Source organism: Python bivittatus, unplaced genomic scaffold (assembly GCF_059951505.1).
Source record: "Python bivittatus isolate LINGU-HERP-01145 unplaced genomic scaffold, Pbiv_v1 ctg000080_np1212, whole genome shotgun sequence".
Taxonomy (NCBI): domain Eukaryota; kingdom Metazoa; phylum Chordata; class Lepidosauria; order Squamata; family Pythonidae; genus Python; species Python bivittatus.
Window position 1 is genome coordinate 1,008,307 of NW_028277035.1, and position 23,394 is coordinate 1,031,700.

At 37.5% G+C, this 23,394-nt stretch overlaps 1 protein-coding gene across 2 annotated transcripts in view; it reads left to right on the forward strand.

Annotated features, from left to right (window-relative positions):
- Positions 1 to 21,308, forward strand: part of SLC38A12 (solute carrier family 38 member 12) — a 92,562-nt gene extending 71,254 nt beyond the window's left edge. For both annotated transcript variants that reach the window (XM_088133302.1, XM_088133303.1), the window contains exon 10: positions 10,660 to 21,308. In XM_088133302.1, the coding sequence (XP_087989428.1) occupies positions 10,660 to 11,420 (761 nt within the window). In that variant the 3' untranslated portion in view covers positions 11,421 to 21,308. The remainder of the gene's footprint in view (positions 1 to 10,659) is intronic.
- Positions 21,309 to 23,394: the final 2,086 nt, after the last annotated feature.

The following is a 23,394-nucleotide window of genomic DNA, read 5'->3' on the forward strand; positions in this document are numbered from 1 at the left end:
TTACACGGATCAGTCGTCCTGGTCCCTTTGCAGAAAAACAGCCCCAAAGCATGATGTTTCCATCCCCATGCTTCACAGTAGGTATGGTGTTCTTTGGATGCAACTCAGCATTCTCTCTCCTCCAAACACGACGAGTTGAGTTTAGACCAAAACATTCTACTTTGGTTTCATCTGACCATATGACATTCTCCCAGTCCTCTTCTGGATCATCCAAATGCTCTCTAGCAAACTTCAGATGGGCCCGGACATGTACTGGCCTAAGCAGGGGGACACGTCTGGCACTGCAGGATTTGAGTCCCTGGCGGCGTAGTGTGTTACTGATGGTAGCCTTTGTTACTTTGGTCCCAGCTCTCTGCAGGTCATTCACTAGGTCCCCCTGTGTGGTTCTGGGATTTTTGCTCACTGTTCTTGTGATCATTTTGACCCCACAGGGTGAGATCTTGCATGGAGCCCCAGATCGAGGGAGATTATCAGTGGTCTTGTATGTCTTCCATTTTCTAATTATTGCTCCCAGAGTTGATTTCTTCACACCAAGCTGCTTGCCTATTGCAGATTCAGTCTTCCCAGCCTGGTGCAGGTCTACAATTTTGTTTCTGGTGTCCTTCATCAGCTCTTTGATCTTGGCCATAGTGGAGTTTGGAGTGTGACTGTTTGAGGTTGTGGACAGGTGTCTTTTATACTGATAACAAGGTCAAACAGGTGCCATTACTACAGGTAACGAGTGGAGGACAGAGCAGCCTCTTAAAGAAGTAGTTACAGGTCTGTGAGAGCCAGACATCTTGCTTGTTTGTAGGTGACCAAATACTTTTCCACCATGATTTGCAAATAAATTCTTTAAAAATCAGACAATGTGATTTTCTGGATTTTTTCCCTCATTTTGTCTCTCATAGTTGAGGTATACCTATGATGAAAATTACAGGCCTCTCTCATCTTTTTAAGTGGGAGAACTTGCACAATTGGTGGCTGACTAAATACTTTTTTGCCCCACTGTATTTGTTCCCTCCCTCCCTCAGGACATCATCAAAAACAATTTTGCTTGGCATTTATTTTACATTTTGGGTAGTTATCCCCTACCCCCAAAAGAGAGAAATTTTAATGGGTGTTATTAAACTCAGAATCAGAGAGACCAAGATGCTAATAATATCCTAGTTATCTATAGTTAACATATTATTTGAATATATTACCATTATAATAAAATGGACTGTAATCTATCGTGTAATACACAAATCTAGTGTGTGTTCATCCTGCACATACATACTTAGCTCTTTATTGGAACACTGAAGAAAGATTACCAGCTGTTTGCAATTAAACTTTCATTATACCAAATTGATATAACTCAAAAATACCTTAGGAAATTGCCTTTGTATTACAAATTTGGCATTTGATATGCATGACTGATCATACAGTATTTGTTCTTTGCCAGACTTACATTGTATTAACTTAGGAAGAACATGCCAACAACATATCTTTGACTTATATATATTCTAGACCAGGGTTTTAAAAACTTTTTCAGGCTGCAGAACCTGCTAGTTTAAAATAAAAATTCCCAGGCTGATTCCCATCCAGGCATCCCATATTGTGTGTTCTGGTTAACTGAAGTTAACTGAAATGGCTCTTCCAGCCTTGACACCTGAGATTCTTTCGGTGGAGATGCTTGGAATAGAAAGGAGGGATGCCTATCCTCAGAGTTGCTTAGATAGGGTAGGCAAGGTGTAGCTAAACTCAGTCCAGGATTTTATTTCAGTGCCCTAATATAGTAGAAGAAATCCCAATCCCAAATTCAGATATGCTTCAGACTATTCTAAGGTTGCCCATCTTTCAGTATTGTAATCAAACTGAACAATGGGCAGAACTTCCAAATGAACTCTGGTACCTTGTATGAAAAAGAAAATAGAAAGATACCTGTGATGGAAGACTTGAGTGAGGAGGTCCAAGGGCATAGGGAGAGGAATCTCAAGCATCTCCTCAGCCCGCAGCCTGAGCTTGTGAAAACTAAGAGGATGAGACTGGCACCACCCTAAGGAATTCAGAGTGTTTAGTTGCTGTCGTTAGGAGTTAGAGTTAGTCTGGTGAGATTCTGTCTAGTAGGTGTAAGCTAATAAAGTAACTGAACTGTTCCTGAATTGTCCCGCTGAGTTTCTTGGGCTGAACCTGACAATACCAGAGGAATAACAGATGTATACAGAAGGAATATGGGAGGAACATAAATTGGAATTTTTCATCTTAAGGGTTAATTTCCTCCCTAATTCCTGCCATTTGCTAGTACTGTCCCACAAGCTAAACCCAGGGTGGCCATTTCCTTCTAATACGACCAAGCCCTCTGGTTAATCAGTTAGCCCACTCCACGCTTGCTGGGCTGCCTGCTCCCGCAGTCTCTGCTACCTCTTAGCTGCCTCAATGGCATCTTCTCCACTCAGTCATTCTGTCCTTGGTTGCCCTCCTCCTGGATCATACAGTGACTCTATATATTTGTCATTCAGTATTACAATGTTGCTGCTTAATTCCAATTAGTCCATAATATGACATTTATCATCCATAGCTTACTTGTGGATGAGCAAACTAAACTGTTATGTATTACTCAATCTTGGATGGGTGAGCAGAGAAGAGGTTCCTCAGTTTTGACTGTATAAGTTATATAAACCATATCCTCAAGAAGAATAGGATTGCTGTAAGACTCTCAAGAACTTACCTTGAGTTTGTGGACCTCATGCTGGATCAAGAGAATTGGATATTCTGTTTGACAGCAAAATGGTTGCTACACCATCAGTCTCACCTCTCCCAGGTGGCAGAAGCTTTCTAAATAACGAGTCTCCCAGAACAATGGGAAGATGTAAATCGTCTTGAATGATTTATTAGAATCTCTATAAGACTTAATACTTCCCAATATGATATCTTTTAACAAAATATAAATAGATGCATTAACTAAATTAACTAAATTATTAACTAAATTAACTAAAAATTAACTAAACTAACCTTCAGTATTTCATGCAAGAAAATGTACAGAATTTAATAATCAGCATTCTAAGGACTGCTAAAATAATATGGCAAAAGCTTCTCTATGATTATATTAGAAGATATAGAAAGTAATCTAACACATATAAACTAAAAGGTATGCTTAGGCAAAATCAGCCCTAAAGATGTAGTAAATAATATAGGCAATTGTCTTTATCCAGTTCGATAACACAGTTTCCCCATACTGCTCTCCTTCATGTCAATTACATTTGAGGCTCCAAAAAAATGGTTGTTACAAAATTAAACCAGTGTACTTCTGACTTTTTGTATACTACATGAAGGTAAGAAGGTAAATGAGAGCATTATTACTTTTTTCTAAACACAAGAATTAAAATGTGCACTTAAATAGTTGAATGTAAAAGCCCCAATGAAGAAATAAATCCAAACTCTAAGGAAAAAAGTTCATTTCATCATTAAGAGGGAAGGAACACATACATCATGTTAAACACAATGTGATTTGCTTAATTTTGCCATAGTATTTTGTATGAACTCATTTAAAGAATCATGGTTTATGTTTTAATGTTCCATATGAGCCTAACCATTATGTCTTATTCAAATCATGGCTTAGCATAATGAGCGAACTCCAAAAGTTTTTATTGTTTGTTTCAAGAATAAACTAAGTTCAGAAAATAATTTCTAAGTCAAAAGCTTAAGATTTATATGTACATTACTGTTACATATCTAAAAATACTCCAGACTTTGACACATGTCAAAGTGGCCTTGTTGGTTTCTCCAGCAAATTGACAATTTCAGAAACAGATTAGGAATTTGCAGCTGTTTCAGGACCAAATGCACAATACGTAAACTTTCACACCAGATTAAGTAATGAATTTAACATTCCTATGAAAACTCCCAACTTGATGCTGCCATGACAGACGTGAGGTTGCAACATATTCCAGACACTTTCAGCAAGACTGTGTTTGGATTGCATTGAAATGAAGTAGAGTTCTGTAAACCTATTTTTATAGTGAAGAGATCTGGTTCTGGTGAAATTTAGATGGGCAATAGTTGGTGCCTCAGAAAAGCTTACTTTGGGCATGATGACAGCTAAAAGTCATTACTTTTACATCACCATTGTATAGTCTTTGAATTCTTAGCTGTGGCCATCCTGTATTTTGAAATTAAAATGTATCTGGCAGACCCACCTCTGAACCAGTTTTGCTACTATGCAAATTGGGACTGGGGAGAACTATTCTCAATAGTTAGAGCCATGGCTAATACAATGATATATAAAATCTGAAATTTTACTAAAATATTGAATTGAAAAGATTATTCAATTAGATTAATCTGTCTGTACCATTAAGCTTTAGACAGGTACTCTTCTAGTAAAAAACGTTGAGTGCTCATGAAAAACTTATATGATCATTCCCCTTTAGATTCTAATTTACATATACTGGTGTTGGTTTTGGAGAAGCCTGAACCATAAACCATCTTATGTATGTTTTGGATTTTGACTGATATCTGTACCTTGTAAACTTTTTATATGTGCACATGTCTGAATTTTTCTTGATCCTTTTGGAGAGGACAAGAGTAGCTCTCATAAATAATGTAATAAGAAAAGAAAATATTTTCACAGAGGCAGAAGTGAAATATCACTCTTCTCCATATTTACAGTGTAAATATGATTGGTGAGGTAGGACAGGGCCAGCATGGTTCTTAGTCTTCTCCTTTACCCCCAGGCCTCACTCAAGGGGAGTGGGGGCTTCTGGGGGGATGGGATATTGTCAGTGGTGTCCATTCTGCAATAGAGATGTTAAGCCTAAAATATCCTGTTTTTTCTAGCATCAGCTTCAAATTCATCAAGGGAGGTTTTGTCTCTGACACTTTTTCAGTAGGACTTTTCTGAAGTTTGAAAAAATCTCAGGCAGGACACATCAGGAAATGTAGTAGGATTTTTTCCTGATAGTTACGAAATTTTGCAACTTAAAAAAATGAAAAAGCCCAGCCTGCTTTTAAAACCAGCCTCTGCTAGTTCCTGGAAGGAGCATAACGGGCAGTCCAGAAATGCAGAGGAAGAAGAATAAGACTTCCTGCCTGCAGCGGCTCAGGTATAAGGCTTTTAAAAGTTTTTCAAGAGCCACAGGCAACCTTTCAACTAGTACTTTACAACTCTGTGATTTTTCTGTACAGGGGAAAAGATAACATTCTATTGGACTTTGTTTGTATAGGAGATTTTTGACAAGCAAAATATCCAAAATCTAGTCCCAGATGAAACAGAGATGAAAATTCTTCTACATCCATTGGTAGTAAAGTTGTATGTCACCTATGAGTGTGCCTATAAAATGTGAACAAAAATATTTGGTTCTTTTAATTTTGTTAAGATGCTTTTTTCTCAGATCTTATAGACTCTGAAGAGAAACTTTGTAAGTAGTTTCTAAAATCAGTCTTATTCCAATGTTACAGTCTTTAACCTAATCAGTTAAGTATTACATTACATAATCAGCCTTAAAAGAAATTTGAACCTATCTAATTTCAAACAGGTCTCTTTTCATATTTTAAGATGAAGTTTCTAAATGTCAGTGTTTAGACTACCAGTCAGAAAAATCCAGCTACTGAGATCCGGAGTCCATCATCCTAAAATACTGAGAACCTTTGTTATAAGAGAGACCCTATGAGCAAAAGACCATTCCTTAACAAAATTAAGGTCTCCCTGGGAAAATTCTCTTTGGATGGATTCTTAGTGGGAAGAGTGGGAAATATCTCCAAAGAGAATTTTCCCAGGGAGACCTTAATTTTGTCTCCTCTGCTTTCTCTTTCCCTCAAGATACTTCTTCCCACTAAGAATCCATCCTGCTACTTTTTTCATGAGGAATGAAGCAAGAAGCACATATTTAAAGAGGGTGATTCGTTATCATTATGCTCTAGTATATTGATTCTCAGCTTTGAAAGGAAAATGTGTCATGCCAGGAGCTAGTACTGATAGATAGCTCTGTCATAAATGTGTCAAAATAGTTAATACAGTGTTTGCTTAAATAAATGGGTTTAAATCGGACCAGAAGAGCAGTGTGGTTTAGGCTCCTCCCTTTCTGTCAAGATGATATGATACAATTTTACGCTGTGATCTAGTCTAGATTGTTTGGAGTGATGACAACTAGAATAAGATATATTCTGTTGATTAGTGTTAAGGCTTCTGAGCTGTGAAATGCATGACAGAAAATAAAGCAGAAGAGCTACATTGTTTGAAAATGGGACTCTAAATTTTCATCTACTGTTCTGCATTTTTGTTGTTTTGTTACAACTGAGGATCACCTCTGAGGATGTCTTTCAATCTGTTTAAGAAGTGCTTTTGACATTGTTTGACTCTGTTCTACAAACTTCTAGAGTTTCCAGAATTGCCAAAATATTCTGTCACGTGCTTGAGCAATAATTCAACATCTGCTGAATTCTTAATTGGCAATTTTGAGAAGGCTAGACATGTTTCTTAATTATAGCCTCCCAGAATGCTCTGTGATATCCCAGAGAGGCCAAAAAGAAAAAAAATTCCTGCAAATAAATAAGATGCTAGAGGTAGATGTTTGTTTTGCAGGTGCCAGCTTTCCATTTATTTTATTTTTAATTATAATCTTGAAGAAGGGATGTGTGAAAGTAAGGTGAGAAAGAAAGCCAACTGGACATTGAAAGCTATATATTTGGGAAAGTATCAAAAGAGGCATCTATCTGTGCAGGACAGTGAAGTTGTTAGCAGAATTTGTCTTTCCTTTCCTTGAGAATATGTGTGTACTTTTTTCACTTGATGATACTTTGTAGAGCTGTTTTTGTTTTTTTGTCCTGCTTGTTTTGTTTGCATTTTTCACCTTTATTTCTTTTATTTTCTCTGGATTTGAGAGATGTAGAATAAGAAGCCAAGACATATTCTCTGTCATCCTAGGGGGCAGATGCAGAATAATGGGTGTAATTATATGAAGGCAGATTCCAGGTACTGTAAATGTTATGAAAATTTTTCTAACAGTGAAAGCAGTTTGATAGTGGAACCAATTATTTAGAGAATTGGTGGGTTCCCCTTCCCTGGATTTGTTCAGTAGAGGCTGGACAGCTACAGTATCTGTCAGGGATATCTTAATGTAGATTCCTGCATATAGCAATGGTTTGGACTTGATGGCCTAAACTGCCCCTTCTAACTCTATAGATTCTGTAAGGTATCAGTTCACTGATGCCAATTGTCTCTAAGCTTGACCCTGCCCTTCCATCACAGAAATAATGCATTCTCTTTAAAAAAAATATTCAAGTGTTGTAAAGTGAACAGACTGATTAGAACACGAGAATCTTTCCCAAACTGGCAGGTTAAAGCTAGGCCTGAATGATTGGTGACTTGCCACCTGGAAGTGAACTTGAGAATTGCTCTATATAAAGTAGCTAGATGACTTAAGCCAAAGGGTTTGGAAAAAATGTGTTTGGTGTGGCACGCCACTGATACTCACATGCTGCTGTTATGGGAATAGTGGATTTAAATGAACAGTCTCTACCTGATAAAGGGAACTTTGGAAGGATATAGGTCAGATCTTCACCCTTGAAAGAACAGAAATAGTAGAGATGTACTGTTTCACTCTCCAGCAGAAGAAGTACAGAGGTCTTGTGGTTAAATATAATTAAGCTCCAGCAGTGATGTAGGACTATGTACTGTAAATCAAACTCTCCTCTCCAAATAGAAAGAGATAGACATCTTCCACTTGCATTTTCTGAAAAGACTAACTTGTCTTACTTGATCTTTCTTTGAAGCTACCACTTTGGTATCACTCCTGCTGTCCTAATCCTGTCAGAATATGTGAGCTTGCAATTCTTGCAGCCTTGCTGATAGTATTTTATGTCTTTGCACGAGGTCTAGATAATTTGAAGAGCTTTGTACCTTTCTTGGGGTGATTTAGAGTTTTTGTACATAATTGTTTTTAGAAGAATAAGAGACTTGTAGCAGTTACCAGTTGAGTTTTAAGGTTGCTTTCCCTCTTCAACAAAGCAAAAAAAAATTCTCCAAAAAGAAAGTTGCTTTCAGCATATAGAATATCTTAGCGTAAAATGTTCCAAAAGTTTTTATGGTCCCATGGGTAGATAGTTGGATGTGGAAAACGAAAACTGTGTTGAAGTGAAGTTGTAGTAGTTTGTAAGAAAGAATGGGTGTGGAGATTGCTAATTTAGCTTTTGTTATTCTATACTTTACTGGACCATTGGGGAAGAGTATTAAGATAATACCCTTCCAGTGTATACCAAAACTATTTCATTGAATGAAGGCATTATTTTATTTCATATGAACATGGACTAGGGTGTAACATGGAATCCTTGTGGAAATAACTTCAAATAAGCTTAAATACAATTTGTGTATTTAAGCTTATTTAATTCTGTAATGCATACAGAATTAAAAGAAGAGAAGAAATAGCGAGTGGATACTTACTTTCTGTTAAGAAAAAAGAAAGAATCTCAGTGCCCCAAAGGCAACACACCCTCAAATGTCCACATTCAATTGCAATGGACTCTAGTCTCACTGTACCCCAACACCTATGGGAAGAGCCAGCTCTTCAAGATCTTCCAGAATGCTAGGAGTGTAGGGGCCTGCTGGATCTCAGGGGGAAGGTTGTTCCACAGGGCAAGGCCTGCTGTGGAGAAGGCACACATCCTAAGTCCATGAGGTGACAGCATTTAAGGGAAGAGACCTGAAGCAGGGCCACCCTATCAGACCTGTGGAACAGGCAGATTTCTCCATTCATAAATTGAGAAAGGGTTGTACAGATATTGCAGAGTAATTTTCAAACTAAGGATGCAATTCTTTGGTTCCTGATGAGGTACCAGCATCTACAAGCTGGTATTTGGAAATGTTCTCCTTGCAGACATAGAAATCTTTTTGTTCCTTGCTACTCTGCTATTGGGCTCTACTGGAAGTAAAGCAAAATGAATTATTGTGAATATAGTCTGCATGCTGGAATCCAGACTTAAAGATTCACAGTCCACATCCTCACAAGAAATGGTCCTTTGTCAAGTACAGTACACAGTGCCAGATACCTAACTGCTTCCTCTGTTGGACAGAGACAAGTTTTGGTCTTTTTAAAACAAAGATTTTGGATAAGGAACAGTTTTTTAATGTCCCCAATAGCCTTTCCAAGAAGCTGGAGAAGTTCAAGTAATTGAAGCAGAAGAATATTTTTACCTTATGGAATTCAGTGTTTAATTTCAGCCTTCATATTTAAGGCTCCTTACTGGGTTCTGTGCTATTCTGAAGTATCTTCTTGTGACCTGTAGTACATTTCATTCAAAGATTAAAAACAGATACAAAACAGTAGCCACCCTGTTTTATTTCACAGTTTGTTTGTTTTTTTTTTAAGGAAATCGAGTCCTTCAGGTTAAAAGTGGTTCTAAAACACTATTATCAGTTATTGTCAATATGTCATTATTCAGATGATGGCTAAGAAAATTACCTTTTGGGTTTTGTTTACAATTAGGATTTTTTATAGAGGTGGATTTGTGCTGGCTAATGTGAGATATGCTTTTGTGATCTTGAAACAATGAGTGACTTTGAAGAATGGAGTTAATGCCTTGTCTCCAAAGGGCAGATGATTGAAAGGGAACTTGAAAGTACTGTTAGCCTTATTTGTTTTCCTTAGGTTTGCTGCATTAACTAGAATAGGTGATTGACAGAAGGTAGGTCCAATTGGGGAGGCAGTAATCAGGAGTGGATTTTTGAAAACACATGCTATTGAAATCAAATTCAGAGCCTAAACTATGTGTTCAGTAACTCACTGCTCTTAATTTTACTTGGGGTATTTTGAGCTGAGCCACCATGTCCCCACAATTGATAGATCTTGAAGTTCTAATGAAGAAAAAGTAAATTCTGTAAGACAGAAGTCTGCCCACATTGGGCATACATCATGAAAACCAATATTGAAAAAATTCAGGTGGGGGCCGAGGGGAGCTAGTCCCTTAGAGTGAAATATGTTATGATGAAACAATCAATAAACTACAATGGTATACATAACTGCTAAGATGTAGATTTTTTCTTTTTATGCAAAAAAGGAAGAGGGGGAAAAAAGCACAATAAAAGAAAACATACCCATGTTTGTTGTATTTGCAATTAGCCACAAGCAGCAAATCTGACTGTTTTTGATTCAAAATAATGTCAGTGATTTCTTCATACATATCTGTATTTTATGGAAGCCATTTATAAGAATTCCTGTCCTGTCATTTTTGTAAAAATCTAACAAATGCTGCCCCAAACCACAGGGCATGTACTTTTGTGCTGCCAGAAGCAATTTTTCAAATGACCTTTCATCCAAAGTGTATATGCTTATGCTAGGAAGTTTTTTCAGTGCAGTTTTATTAACACAAATGAGACAATGGACCCTCAGATGATGGGGATGTGTAAATTCTTTTACCACTCAAATATGAGGCAGATGCCCCTGAGAAACGGTGTGATACTTAGAAGAGCCTAAAGAGAGCCCTTTCCAATCTCCAGTACATATATACCAGGCAGGGTATATATGATAACTCCCGATGGACCTGCTTTCTCCAGATAAGTGTTTTTTCCTTGTCCCTTCAGCTATAGACTTGGAGAGATCCAGCACAGAGATTAGAGGGCAAAGTTACAAAAGTTGTGATCCTGCCTACTTCTCTGACTTAACTCTGTTCTTTCTCTCTTCCTCCCTTCCCCTCCCCCTTTTGTTTCAGCATTCATCACAATGATCATTGTAGCCCTCCTCCGCATTGCCAAGGGTCAAGGGGAAGGTCACCCACCTCTGGCTCAGCTCTCAGGAGTCCGAAATCTCTTTGGGGTCTGTGTTTATTCCTTCATGTGTCAGCATTCCTTGCCATCCCTCATTACTCCCATCTCTAAGAAGAAGCACGTTAACAAGCTGGTCCTGCTGGATTACATCTTGATCCTGGGTTTCTACAGCCTACTGTCTTTCACTGCTATCTACTGCTTCCGCAATGGGACTCTAATGGACATGTACACGCTCAACTTCACAAACTGTGACATTGTCAGTATTGCATTTATCCGCTACTTCCTGGGCCTCTTCCCTGTCTTCACCATCAGTACAAACTTTCCTATAATTGCTGTGACTCTAAGAAATAATTGGAAGACCCTCTTCCACCGGGAAGGGGGAACCTACCCATGGGTAGTGGACAGGATTTTTTTCCCTGTCATCACGCTAATTCCTCCAGTTATTGTGGCTTTCTGTACTCATGATCTGGAGTCCTTGGTGGGCATTACTGGAGCCTATGCTGGAAATGGGATCCAGTACATCATTCCTGCCTTTTTAGCATACTACAGCCGGAAAGAAACCCAGCTGACCTTTAGAAATGGCACACTCAATAAACATTTGTCCCCTTTCCGGCACACATTCTGGATTGGGTTTGTGCTACTCTGGGGCCTTTTTTGTTTCCTGTTTGTGACTGCAAATATCATTTTGAGTGAAACAAAAGTGTGATGATGGAGCAATATTGCTAGTTAAAATGACTTCTAAGACTTCTATTCTGGTGTTGCACCTAATAAGGATATTTTTTAAACTATCAGCTTACTAATACATTATTGAGCTTGATGCTCATTTGAGGTACCTTGCTGCTTGTTACTTTTCAGATTCTGATTCAGTGCGTGAAATAATTGGACTCTATCATACATCAGGCTGCTATGAACAGTCTCTGACTAAATGAGATGTTTTCTTGTCTGTTAGAAGATGTCAGAGACTGCTGGATATGCATCTCACCCACTCATGTGATGGAAAAGACCAGTTTTGCTTTTAGCAGTCAAGCCAATAGCCAGTGAATCAAGCAAATTGCTTACTAATGACTGCTTACCTAATCATATTCCTTCTGAAGTGGTTTTCCATTCTGTCAACCCACTGAACAAGGAATATTAGGAGCAAAATGAATGCAACATATGGAACTAGGATTCATAGCTATTAATATTGCATGATGTATGTGGCAACCTAAACTCTGGAATAGAGTAGAGGAACCTCACCATTTCCCCTTCTTCCCTCATCCAGCTTGAATTGTTTCCTCCATTTGTTTTTCAGCCTTTCCAATGCACATTTTGCTTTATTTCATATAATGCAGTCCTGAGACTGAAACTTGTAGAATATTACTTGCCAAGTGTTTAAGCTTTGTTTTTAACTTGTCTCAGATTTCCCCCCCTCAACTGTTTGTGTACAATATGCATCTGAGCAGGGAGTTCTATCATGAACCATTCACTGGGGTGACACAAAATCATCTCTTAATTAGTCATAAAAATAAAGAAAAACTGTTTCCCATTATACTGCTTTATTCTCTCTTTATACTGCTAAACAGCATCATGCAAGTGTCACAGCAGCAGGGCAGGCCCTGTCTGAAACCTGCACCTTCTTTATGGGCATGAAAATGCTGATTCCTTACTAAAGACTTACTACTTCAATAGATGTGGAGAGCAGCTAATATTGTCTTGATGCAAAATATTATGACTAAATTCAGAAAAAAAAAATCTTTAGAAAGTGAAAAGAGCCCTGTTCTGAAAGCCATTGTTCTTTTGTCTTCTATCAGAATATCATGGCAAATGATGCCTCCTGATTCTTGCTAAATCATGAACCCCAGTCCCTGAAATCTCATTTTTCTCTCTCCTTAAACTGATGATCACAACATCATAAAATGTAAGGGTTGAAGGAGACTTTAGAGATAATTGAGTCCAATGCCATGCCCAGTGCATGAATCAGTTATACAGCATCACAACTTATGGCTATCCACATTCTGTTTAAATACCTTTTGTGAAGTCAACCACCATCTGAGGGAGTCTGTTCCATTGTTGAACAGCTCTTACTATAAGGAAATTCAGATGTCCCAATACTACTTTCTTTCTTCCATTGTTTGTCATTCTGTCTTCTGAAATAACTTTGAACAATTCACCCCATCTTCTACATGGCAGCCATTCAGCTCCTTAAAGACAGCTACCATGTCTCCCTGCAGCCTTCTCTTCTCCAGGCTATATATATCCAACTCTGATAACTTTTTCCTTCCAGGTTCCTTACCATCTTGGTTGCTGTCCTTGGACACAGAGCTATATAAATCAAACCAAATAAGTAAATATCAGTTTGTCTGATATTGCTAAAACTGTTATTGCTAAAATACAATACCCAGAACTGGATGCAGTATTCTAGGTATGATCTGACTTCTTCTCTTGAATCAGGGTGCTATAGGACAACTAAACCTTCCTGAAGAAATTGGGGTGAGGAGGGTTGAAAGAGGACTCCAGCATCCATCACCTGTGCAGTATTTTGATCTTAAATCTGATTCCCACATCTGATTTGATACATGATGGACAAAATACTGGATTTAAAGGCACTGGTTGCTTCTCGTTGGGACCATAAGGCTTCGTTGAAAAGGAGTATTTCTTCAGCTCCTGTTGATACAAAGTCGCTTACGAGGAGTTTGGGTCACAAATCACAAAGTTATCAGTATAAGGAAAGTATTATTTTTTATTTCCTTTGGCTATAAATGTGCTTAAAGTGCTTTTTCTGTTATTAAATTCTGTCTTCCAAACAGGTGGATGATGCTTCTCTTCTCCAGGCTGGCTGTACTTGTGATATTCAATTCGATGTTTCACCAAAGTTAGTTGATAAATTCAGTGGCGATGGATTTTTAAAAGAATTAAATATAATAATTCTTTAAAACCCTGAATTGTTTTTGTTGCCAAGAGATTGGCAGAGGTTGTGCTTAAAAAATACAGACAGCATCATTTATTGAGTGTGAGTAACTCAAAAGAAGACAGTGTCTTTGCTAGATTGCATAAGGTTAGGCTTGCCAACTAGGGCCATTTGCTGCAGGCATATCAAGACTTGATGACAGTACCCTCTTGTTGTCAGGCTGTATTTGGCAGCCCTTTTGGTGCATTAGAGAGTCTGATACACAACCTGCAAAGCTTGCAAATGGATGAGGCTATTTTTTGGATACCAGATTACAGGGAGCTTTTGATGACTAAACCCATAAGGGTCAGACTTCTGCTCTGGTTCAGGGAGAACAAAAATACAGTTTGTTTAAAATATCTGCAGTCCATTGAAGTAGAAACTCTTCTATCCCAAGTAGCACATAGATTCAGCAGTTGTTCATTTGTGTCAGTCTTGCCTGCAATTGCTACGAACCCTCCTAACTGGCAGAAGGGAGATCACAGAGAGCCATGTCAGAGCTGTCAGATACTGCTCCAATCTATGCTTGTAATAATAAGATGCCAGCAAGAATAGGATCACTTCTGGTGTTTTAGTAACAAAAAAACCTGTGCCTTAGGAGTCACTTATACACAGATGAAAATGTGCATTTTTGGCTATTACTGCTTCATTTTTAGGCCTTGAAAGAGCTGGAAGATAAAAAGTGCCCTGTTTCCTCTAGTCCTCTACAGAATATACCACATATTTTCTTTCTTTTTCCTTCTGGGTAGTGGGTTACTTATTTCATGCATATATTCCTCCCTAATTTTCAAAGGGTTTTCTCTTCTTCCCCACTCATTTTGACCTTCTCTATAACTTGGCTCAGAAGAACCTTCCTTGAAGGCGGGCTCTGCCATCTCTTGATACGCATGGCACTGGAGGCCGGCAAGAAGTGCTGGGTTTCAGCAAAACCAGAAGACCTGCCAATTGGACTTGTATCAAACAGAAGCTCATTTTTCCTTCTTGAAAAGCGAGAGGAAACAATAGGCTACAGGTAGCTCATTTCCTATCATGTACTTTAAATGCACTGTCTTTGGTAATTTCATGACTGCTGCCTCCAGTTTGTTTTTGAGGATTTCCCCCGGCTCCTCCTTCCCAATTCCATGTTGCATTAAATGCCTGTTTAGCCTGCATTAGATTCTCTTTCTGTTCCAAATGCTGTCTGAAGGCTGTAAAACATAGCATTGTAGTAGTTACTGTCTGATTTCAGAACAACTGTAGTTAGATGTGGCTTGCTTTCTGCATGAATAGGGAGCTGACTTTTCCATTGGCCAGATAATAGTGCCTTCCATTAGTCCCTCAGCTTGGAGGGTTCCTTCCCCTTAGGCCTGGAGTAACCTCCCAGACGCCAGCAATAAGTGCGTGGCAGTGGGATCCAAGTCACCTAGTGGTTGAAGCTTATGTTAAAAAGTTTTAAAAGAGGACCTAGAACTGTGGAAAAGGGTTATTTCTGTACTTGCATGTTCTTTATTGATCCCATTATCTAGAACGGCAGGGAACAGGACAGCAATATCCAGAGCATAACCTGGGTGAGTATGATAAAGTAACTGGGATCTTCTCCATTTGTTTTAACATGAGAGAGATTTGTAATTGATTATTCTAATGTAAAAGTTCTTCCCTATGGCTCTTTGCTACCCTGTGCCCTTGATTTGTCCCTACTGACTATTTTTCAGAAAGGTTATGCATCTGTGGTGACTGGCCTTTTGCTGCAGGTGTTAGGGGAATTGAGGATTGGTTTCTGTTGACAGATCAGCTGGCAGGAGCGAAGGAGGGCAGCCGTAATGGCAGCAGCACATAGAGTGTTTTTGTGCCTTGTCTTCTCATTCTATATTAGCCTCCTGCTTCCAGCAGCAGTAGGTACCCTCTGAAAACTCAATTAAAACAGCTGTACCTTACCCATCTCAATTACATTTTCTTGAACTGAAAAACTGAGCAAATCAAATCATTCCGCAGTCTTGGGCAACAAATGAAGTGTTGTTGGTTTTCTTCCTGGTAAATTTATTATAATCATAAACCACAGCTTGATTTATGTTAAAATATTAAAAGGCATCTTTATGATAGAAATAAACAGTTTCTACTTTCCCCTTTTGTGGCTCACGCATTATTTCTCTCTGAGGGATAAAGCGCTGTGGCAGATTTATTAAGGAACTGGAGAGTAAATCTGAAATCAAAGTGGTGCTAGAGCTTATAGCCATCTTTTTTCCACACTTCAAAGATCATGTGGGCAAAGAACCACTTCCAAAAGTACGATAGTTGGAAAGCAGGTCCCAGTTTGAGAAAAAGGCCATGGGGGAAAGGTCCACGTTTCACCTTCATTGTTCCACTGAAGCTTGTGAAAGCGGAGAAGTTTGCAATTGTCAGCGTGGTTCAGCTGTTCTAGTCTCTAATGAGTTCCATAACATCTCTGGGAAGCCCTGGACAAGCTGTCCACTCCTTCTGTTTAGAAGCCTGTCTGTAAAATTGGGTTGATACTCCCTCTTAGAAGAATTTTCTTAGTTTTAAACTTTTGTAAAACACTTAACCATATTTTTTAAAAGAACTTTTTAAATAAAGCTTCAACTTCAATGAAGGGTTAAGTAACCCTCCACTTTATTTAATTTGCTTAAAGAAGTAATAGTGTGGGAAGTTTAATACTTGGCAGAGTTTAATAATCTTCATAATTTGGGCATACTCTATGTCTCTCTGAGGAAAATCTTTTAATTCCCAAGCAGGTAGGCTTAAGGACAGGCTGTTCTACTCTACACCAGTATTTGAGTTTCTTTTTTGTTGCTGTTGAAAAAGACCATTGGAAAATGACTTATCCAGATGAAGAAATTCATACATTGTGGTGCTCATTGCGTTGGGCACTTGAACAGTATCCACAAAACTATGTAAATCTGTCTTGCGCAAAGTGTTCCAGTGATCTGGTTTACTCCAAGCAAGTGGACAAAACTCATACAGAGAAACAGCAGAAGATATTGGGAGCTGGGAGGATAGACTGTCCCACCCACCATAGGTGCTTTTTTGAATATTATCTATTTTAAAAAAAAAAAGTTTCTACAAGTAAACATAGCACATAGTGAGATAGTATTTTTCTTCCTACAATACTAATCTTTTATATGTCCCTATGCTTCTTTGCAGAGAATCTTTGTGTAATAGTAATAGTAATAATAGACCTTTTTCAGTATATATCCTGCCTTTTTCTTCTAAGGCACTCAAGATGATTAACAATAATTATTACTATTTAAAATGTCATAAAAACAATTAAAATTACAATCAACCAAAACTGAAAAGGTGTGGCCAAAGAGAAAGCAGCTTACACATGTAGGCCTGTTCTTTCCGTGTTATAAAAATCTAATTTCCGATCACAAGACCTATAAACCGTGTACGTCCTCCAACTGTAAAGCAAAATAATTTGCATCCAGGGGCTGTAGATCAGTATATGTAGGGAGAAACAGTTTTCAAATAACTGGCTCTTGGCTCCACACCCTACAGGCACTTGAAGGGAAAACGCCGTAGTTATGGACAAAACAAAACAAAAAAAATTGTCTCCCTTTGTCATCCAGCAGAGCCATTCTCCTTTGAACAGCAAGAAGCCCCACTTTATCTCTGATTACTCTAAATGCAAATGAAGTTTTTGTTGTGCAGTTGGGCACAAGCTGCTTTTTCTTTCTTGAGACAACAGCATTCACGGGTAGTGAAGTTTGTTCTAGCACAGTAATAACATTTGCTGGCACCCAGTGCCTAAAAGAAGAAGAAAATGAATCCAACACTAGGGGTGAAAAGGAGAAATGTGTGTGTGTGTGGAGCAGAACTCTTTATTAATCAGACCTGGTCACTGTTTCAAGGTGCTTTTGACTAGTTCTGCTACCTTTAGGAAGAAGCCTGATTAATCCTATAGGAGCTGGTCTAAAATCCACAGATCATGTATAGAATTGCAAAAACGAAACGAACGCAATCACTCCACCTGCTTTGGAAAACAAAACTCTTGTTCTTTGGGTGAATTTGCTGTTATTTTATGTCAATATGTGTGATTAGGATCTATCAAATGAGTTTTCTTGTGTCACACAATCTAATTAGCACCGTGTATAGGGTGCTGAGTATTTGCAAGAGTGGAGGGAAATTAAACTTGCTCCTCTTTATTCTTTCCTCATTTCTGCTGAGGCTATCACCTGCCAGTTTTTGGACTGCCCCAGAAAGTACCTCAATAATATCTCAAAGGGTGCATCCTCACATATTCCTAACCACCGCATGAAGATGCCCCATTAAATATTTTTAAAGGACAGAACCTCACCATGCCTTTATCTCATCTCCAGCTTTGGAGGCAGATTCAGTTCATCTTCAGCCTATCCAATTAAAGACAAGGGTGTTTTCTCTTCTCTTGGCACATTTTTTGCTACGGACACAATTTCAGATGCTTCATCAACAAAGTGCTTGAGGGCACATCAGGGGTCCAATATACCTGTTAAAATTTCTGTTTTCTTGAAACAGAAAAATATAATCTGACTTCTTGAGTCTATATATGCAATGCTTTCCAGAGCCCCCTAGCCACCTTAACAAAATATTTGCAGGAAAGATAAATTGGAGTGGGAAAAGGTTGGTGGATAAGGATCCAACTGACAATATGAGAAAGCGAAAAGCTCCCTTTTCCAGTTTCTGACCAGAGCATATCATTAGCTTAAAAATGAGACTGAAAACTGCCCTGTGTTCCAGTGGCTGCTTTTAAGAATTCCTAGCTGGTGCTGAATATTGGAATTCAGATGTAGGGCATATCTGCCCTTGTCTCTCAAATTAATGTGGTGTCCAAAATTCTTGTTTTGAGCAGCTTCTGCCTGGGGAATTCTCTATCGGTTTTCAAGCAGCTGGTATCTAATTAGCAAGTCTTTATAAAATAAATATGTGTGGGATGTATTTTTACTCAGCGTCTGTTGTTGAAGAAATTGGATTTTCCCTGTTTGATTGGCCTGGAAACTTCCCCTCCTAGCAATCCTTTGACAAGACGTGCTGAGGAACTGATACATTCTAAACAATAAAGGTCTTAATGATTTGTCTAAATATACTATGGTGTTGTCATCAGTTAAGCCACTTTATAATTTTACAAAAAGGTATCTTTGCTTTAATAAGTAGACAAGAAAAATGCTGCCTTACTGAAAGGAAGGAAATGGCTGGGGAAAACGTTAATTTCACAGTGCAAATTGCACTGGTCTTTGTCTTGGAGATGAACTCATTCATAGTAGTTAGGCTACTTTATCCAACCCCTTATCAAATTTTGGGTTATAAAGTTTTCAAATTCAGTCCAATCTTTAAGTGTTCTGCCTTCTTTTTGTAATTACTTTAAAATAATACTGCTTATTTGAAGATATTGGAACTGGTCAGGTGATTCTAACCATTCTGAAGAGAAAGTCTCAAAGGATTTCAACTCTTATTGACAATTAAATCTTGCAGTCTGTATGATTTATTATTTCTCTGTTGGCCAAATTTCTCTGCATTTTCATCTTCATGAAAATCCATTTTTAATAATGAAGCAGGAGGAGATAAATCTTGGCCAATTCTTTTTCTGTGTTTATCCCATGCTTATTGTTGAATGATTTCTTATAAATTGCATATTTCTGGTTATATCAAAGATATTTGTGTAAACCATCTGGAAATCATGTTCCCTCAACCAAAGTAACCTTGTGATAAGGTGATACGATCCAGTCTGTAATCCAAGTTTGGGAATTAGCTTGATAACAGACTTTGAAATTTGGCCCTGCCAAACTACCTTGTTCTTTGGAATGTTGTAATATCTTAAATTTAATTCTTTTTCAAACTATATAAAATTAGTTGTTTGTCTCCGGCAGATTGTCATTTAATACTCTTATCTTTATTTTTTATTAGAATCATTTGAAACAGATAGTTAAGCCTTGGCAGAATGAGCATTTTTATGATTGCAATTCCTCCTGATCAAGTCAATTTTAGCTTCTTCCATCTTAGGATATTTGGCATTATATATTTTCAGATTGGTGGATAATTATTTTTCAATAAATCTTTATTGTTTCTTTTATCAAGTAAATTCACAGGTGTTTAATCTTAATAGTAACACTAACCCCATTATTTGTTGCAGATATTGCTTTTTTCCTTCAAATAAGTTTTATGTCAACACTTGACTCTTGTTCTTGTTCATTCAAAACCTTGACGCTGAACCATTCTGCTGAATATATTCCATTATGAATTTTTAAAGAGTCCCTTGCATGAGTAATTGTATGTAGAACATTGTCAGCATATAATTTCAATTTGTGTCCTTCATTTGCTAATTTAATCCCTGAGATTTGTTGTATTTTCTTTGCCAATAGTTCTAATGCCATTAAAAATTAAGAAGGAGCGAGGGAACTTACTCCCTTTATTATAGTACATTTTTGTGATAAGAGACCTTTTATAAAGTTTATAAGTTCTTTATAAATAGTCTGAATCCATGCAGAGAAGTTTGGGCCACAGCTTTTCTTCTTCAAAGTAAACATGAAAAGCCATTCCAAGCTATCAAAAGCTTTATCTGCATCAAGAAAAATCATAGTCTTTTTTTCCAGGTTTATATTGTCAATGGCATTGAAGATATATCTGATATTACCCATTACATATCTCTTTGGAACAAATCCCACTCTGATAAGAATATATTAATTCATTTAAAAGGTCATTTATTCTTTGCAAAGATTGCTCTAACAAAATGTATAGTCAGTATTCAGTAAAATAATAGGTATACATGACCCTGGATTAGTTGTGTTGTTTCCCTCTTTGTAAATCAAAGGAGGTATTTGGTGTTGGATACCATTCTTACCTGGATTAAACGTTTAACCAAGATTTCTTTAAAGATTTGCAGTATATTGCAGGGAAATCCTCAGTTCTGGAAATTTGTTTATTTTCCAATTCAGTTCCAATTTAATTTCATCTTCTGTTATTAATTTATTTACAGCTTTTGTTGATCTGTGAATTTTGTGGGTGATATTCAGTTTAAGTGCTCTTCAATCTTTTCTGGATTAGATGTCTATCATGCTATCATATAATAATTAACAAATCGCACCACTGTTGTGATGTGTCTCTGTCCTAAATAGAAGTGATAATTTTTTTTCCTGTTTGTTTTGCAGTTGATAGGCGAACAATTTATCTAGATTATTGCCTTTTGAAAAATATGTCTGTTTAGCAAAGTCCAGCTTTTTACAAGTTTCATTTACCTCCTTTATATCCAGTTGGTTACAAATCACTTGAATTTTTTATTTCTAATCCAAGATTGGCTTATGTTTAAGTCTTAATTCCAGTTGCTTCAATTCATTTACTAGTATATCCTTTTGTTTTTTCCTTTCTATTTGATGCCTGTGAGATAAATAATCCTTTCATAAACACTTTACTCGAGTCCCACACTGTACATAAAGAAATATCCACAGTTATACTCATTTGGAAGAAGCTGTTTAATTCCTGTTGACACTTTGATTTAATATCTTCCTGCAGTAATAATAGTCCATTGAGATTCTACCTCTTAGGTCTAGATGTTCCTCTGTTTAATTTTACAATTATTGGATTATGATCTGCTGCAAATTCCATGTCTATGAGATTAATTAACAATGAGTTGGAAATTCAGCATGTTATCTATTCTCAAATAAGTTTTATGAGCTGAAGAGCAATAAATATATTCTTTCTCTACGGGATGCTTGTGTCTCCATGCATTGAAATAAATAAGTAATAACATATATCTAAAATGTTTTGAAGATGGTTACCATAGTTCCTTTTAGATAAAGCAGATTTGTCAACGTTTGGAGAAAGAACCCCATTTATATCTCCAAAGAGCAAAATATCTCCCTCTGCAATTTCAAAGAGTGATTGAAAGAATCTTTCATAGAACTTTATTTTGGTACCATTTGGAGCATAAATTGAAGCAATTGTTATTTTCCCATGTTCAGTCTGAAGTCGTAATTTATAAATTTCCTTTCTTCATCTTGGATTTGTTTTTCTAAATTCCATGGTAAGTTTCTTACTACTCTTTTTTTTTTTCCCCCATTTGCCTGAGGCCACAACATTTTGGCCAAAATGTTAATATGCTAATAAATTTACATTGTCCTTTTTGATGTGTCTGTTGAAACCATGTAATGTGTGCATTTTCCTTTTGCATAAACACTTGAATTTCAGCTTCAAATGAATTTTTTTTTTCTCTTTTAAATGGGCTATTCAGCCTCTTAATATTAGTTGAACATATTTTGATTTGATCCATGATAGCAATTGTCAAGTTAATATATGAAGAAACAGCAGTTGTTTGATCCAGTTTTGAGAATGCCTGCGAGATCTGTGTGGAATCCCTGGTTTTCTGGAAAGTAAGGATGATTGTGGAAACTAGTAGTTTGTAATGTAGCATTCTAACTTCCTTTTTAATGTTGTTTAAAATTAAAATAATAATCTCTAGTGGAGTCACTGTGTTATTTCCAAGCCTTAGAAAAAAGGTTGAGGTATAATGTCCAATGGAAGAAATTGAGAAACCTCTTCAGGGTCACCCAATAATAGTCATTCTGATTTCCTTTCAAGTGAAGACTGAGCGCTTACTGTTTCGAGGAACTATTTCCAGGCCAAACAGCCTTTGGCTCACATGGGTGCATCTGTATTCATGGCTAGGGAATCAAGGCTTTTTTCATGTGGTGTTTTAATTAGTTTTCTGCATATTCAAATAGGTCCTTAGTTCACCTAAACAATATATTTGATAAAAATTTCCATTTTTGAACAAGGTCAGTTGGTAGTTTTCAGTCGTTCAGTGACTTCAGATTAAATGCAAATGTTCATTCACCCTTCTCTCCCGCATCGTCCACCCATGAAATTCATCCAATTAAAGTTAGCTTTAGGCAACTGTTTTAAATTGGCTCCAAGGTGCTAAGAAAGATTGTCAGAGAGAAATTACTAAAAGAATATTTGTCTCATTGAAACTGTTCAAATTACTGTCCTCTAGACAAATGCAGGAGAAAGGACTCTTTTTCAACTCCTAATTGTGAAGTAGCCACATCAAGCTCTTTCACTCTTCTCCTATATGTCCACACTATGGCAGACCCTTAATGCAGACATACCTATTTTAGGCCAGTGTAACTATCATAGGTCTCTCCCCCGCTCCCTCACGATCCTGAGATTACAGTTTAGTAAATTTGCTGAGAACTGATTTTTAGAGATTCCTTGCAGAACCATTGTTCACTTGGAGGGGAAACAGCTACAGTTCATCACTTCTAAAATAGGTCTTGGAGTTCATTAAACATAATCCCATCCTCCACAGTGGCAATCTAATAGGGACAAAAAAGCAGAAAGGAAACGAAAAGCAAATTCAGATACTGATGTTCGAAGTTACATAATCACATGCATGTCATCTAACCTAGATTGCAGTGGGCCAAACCATTTCGTGGTCTGGTGAATGGGAAGGGCCCAAGTTCTATTTCCATTCAAATCTAAAATCTCAAAGGACCTGAGTGGGGCCAAGTGGTTTTTTTTCTGACAGAGAAGGATGAAATAAGCTCCTTGATGTTTCTTCGGTAGATAATGGGTGGGCTCAAGCTGGCCTTTTCTTTGTTTGGAGCAGCATGCAAATTGTCCCAGCAGCCTGTTATTAAACCAGTTAAGTTCTCAGTTTAGTAGCAGGCTCCGCACTGTGTCTTTGCACAATGGAAAACTTGAAAACTCTTCAGCTGAAACACGGTAAGAGCTTTATCAGGTTACCACTGTCCCTTTATTTAGTGTGCCATACATGGTGACCTTCAATGGT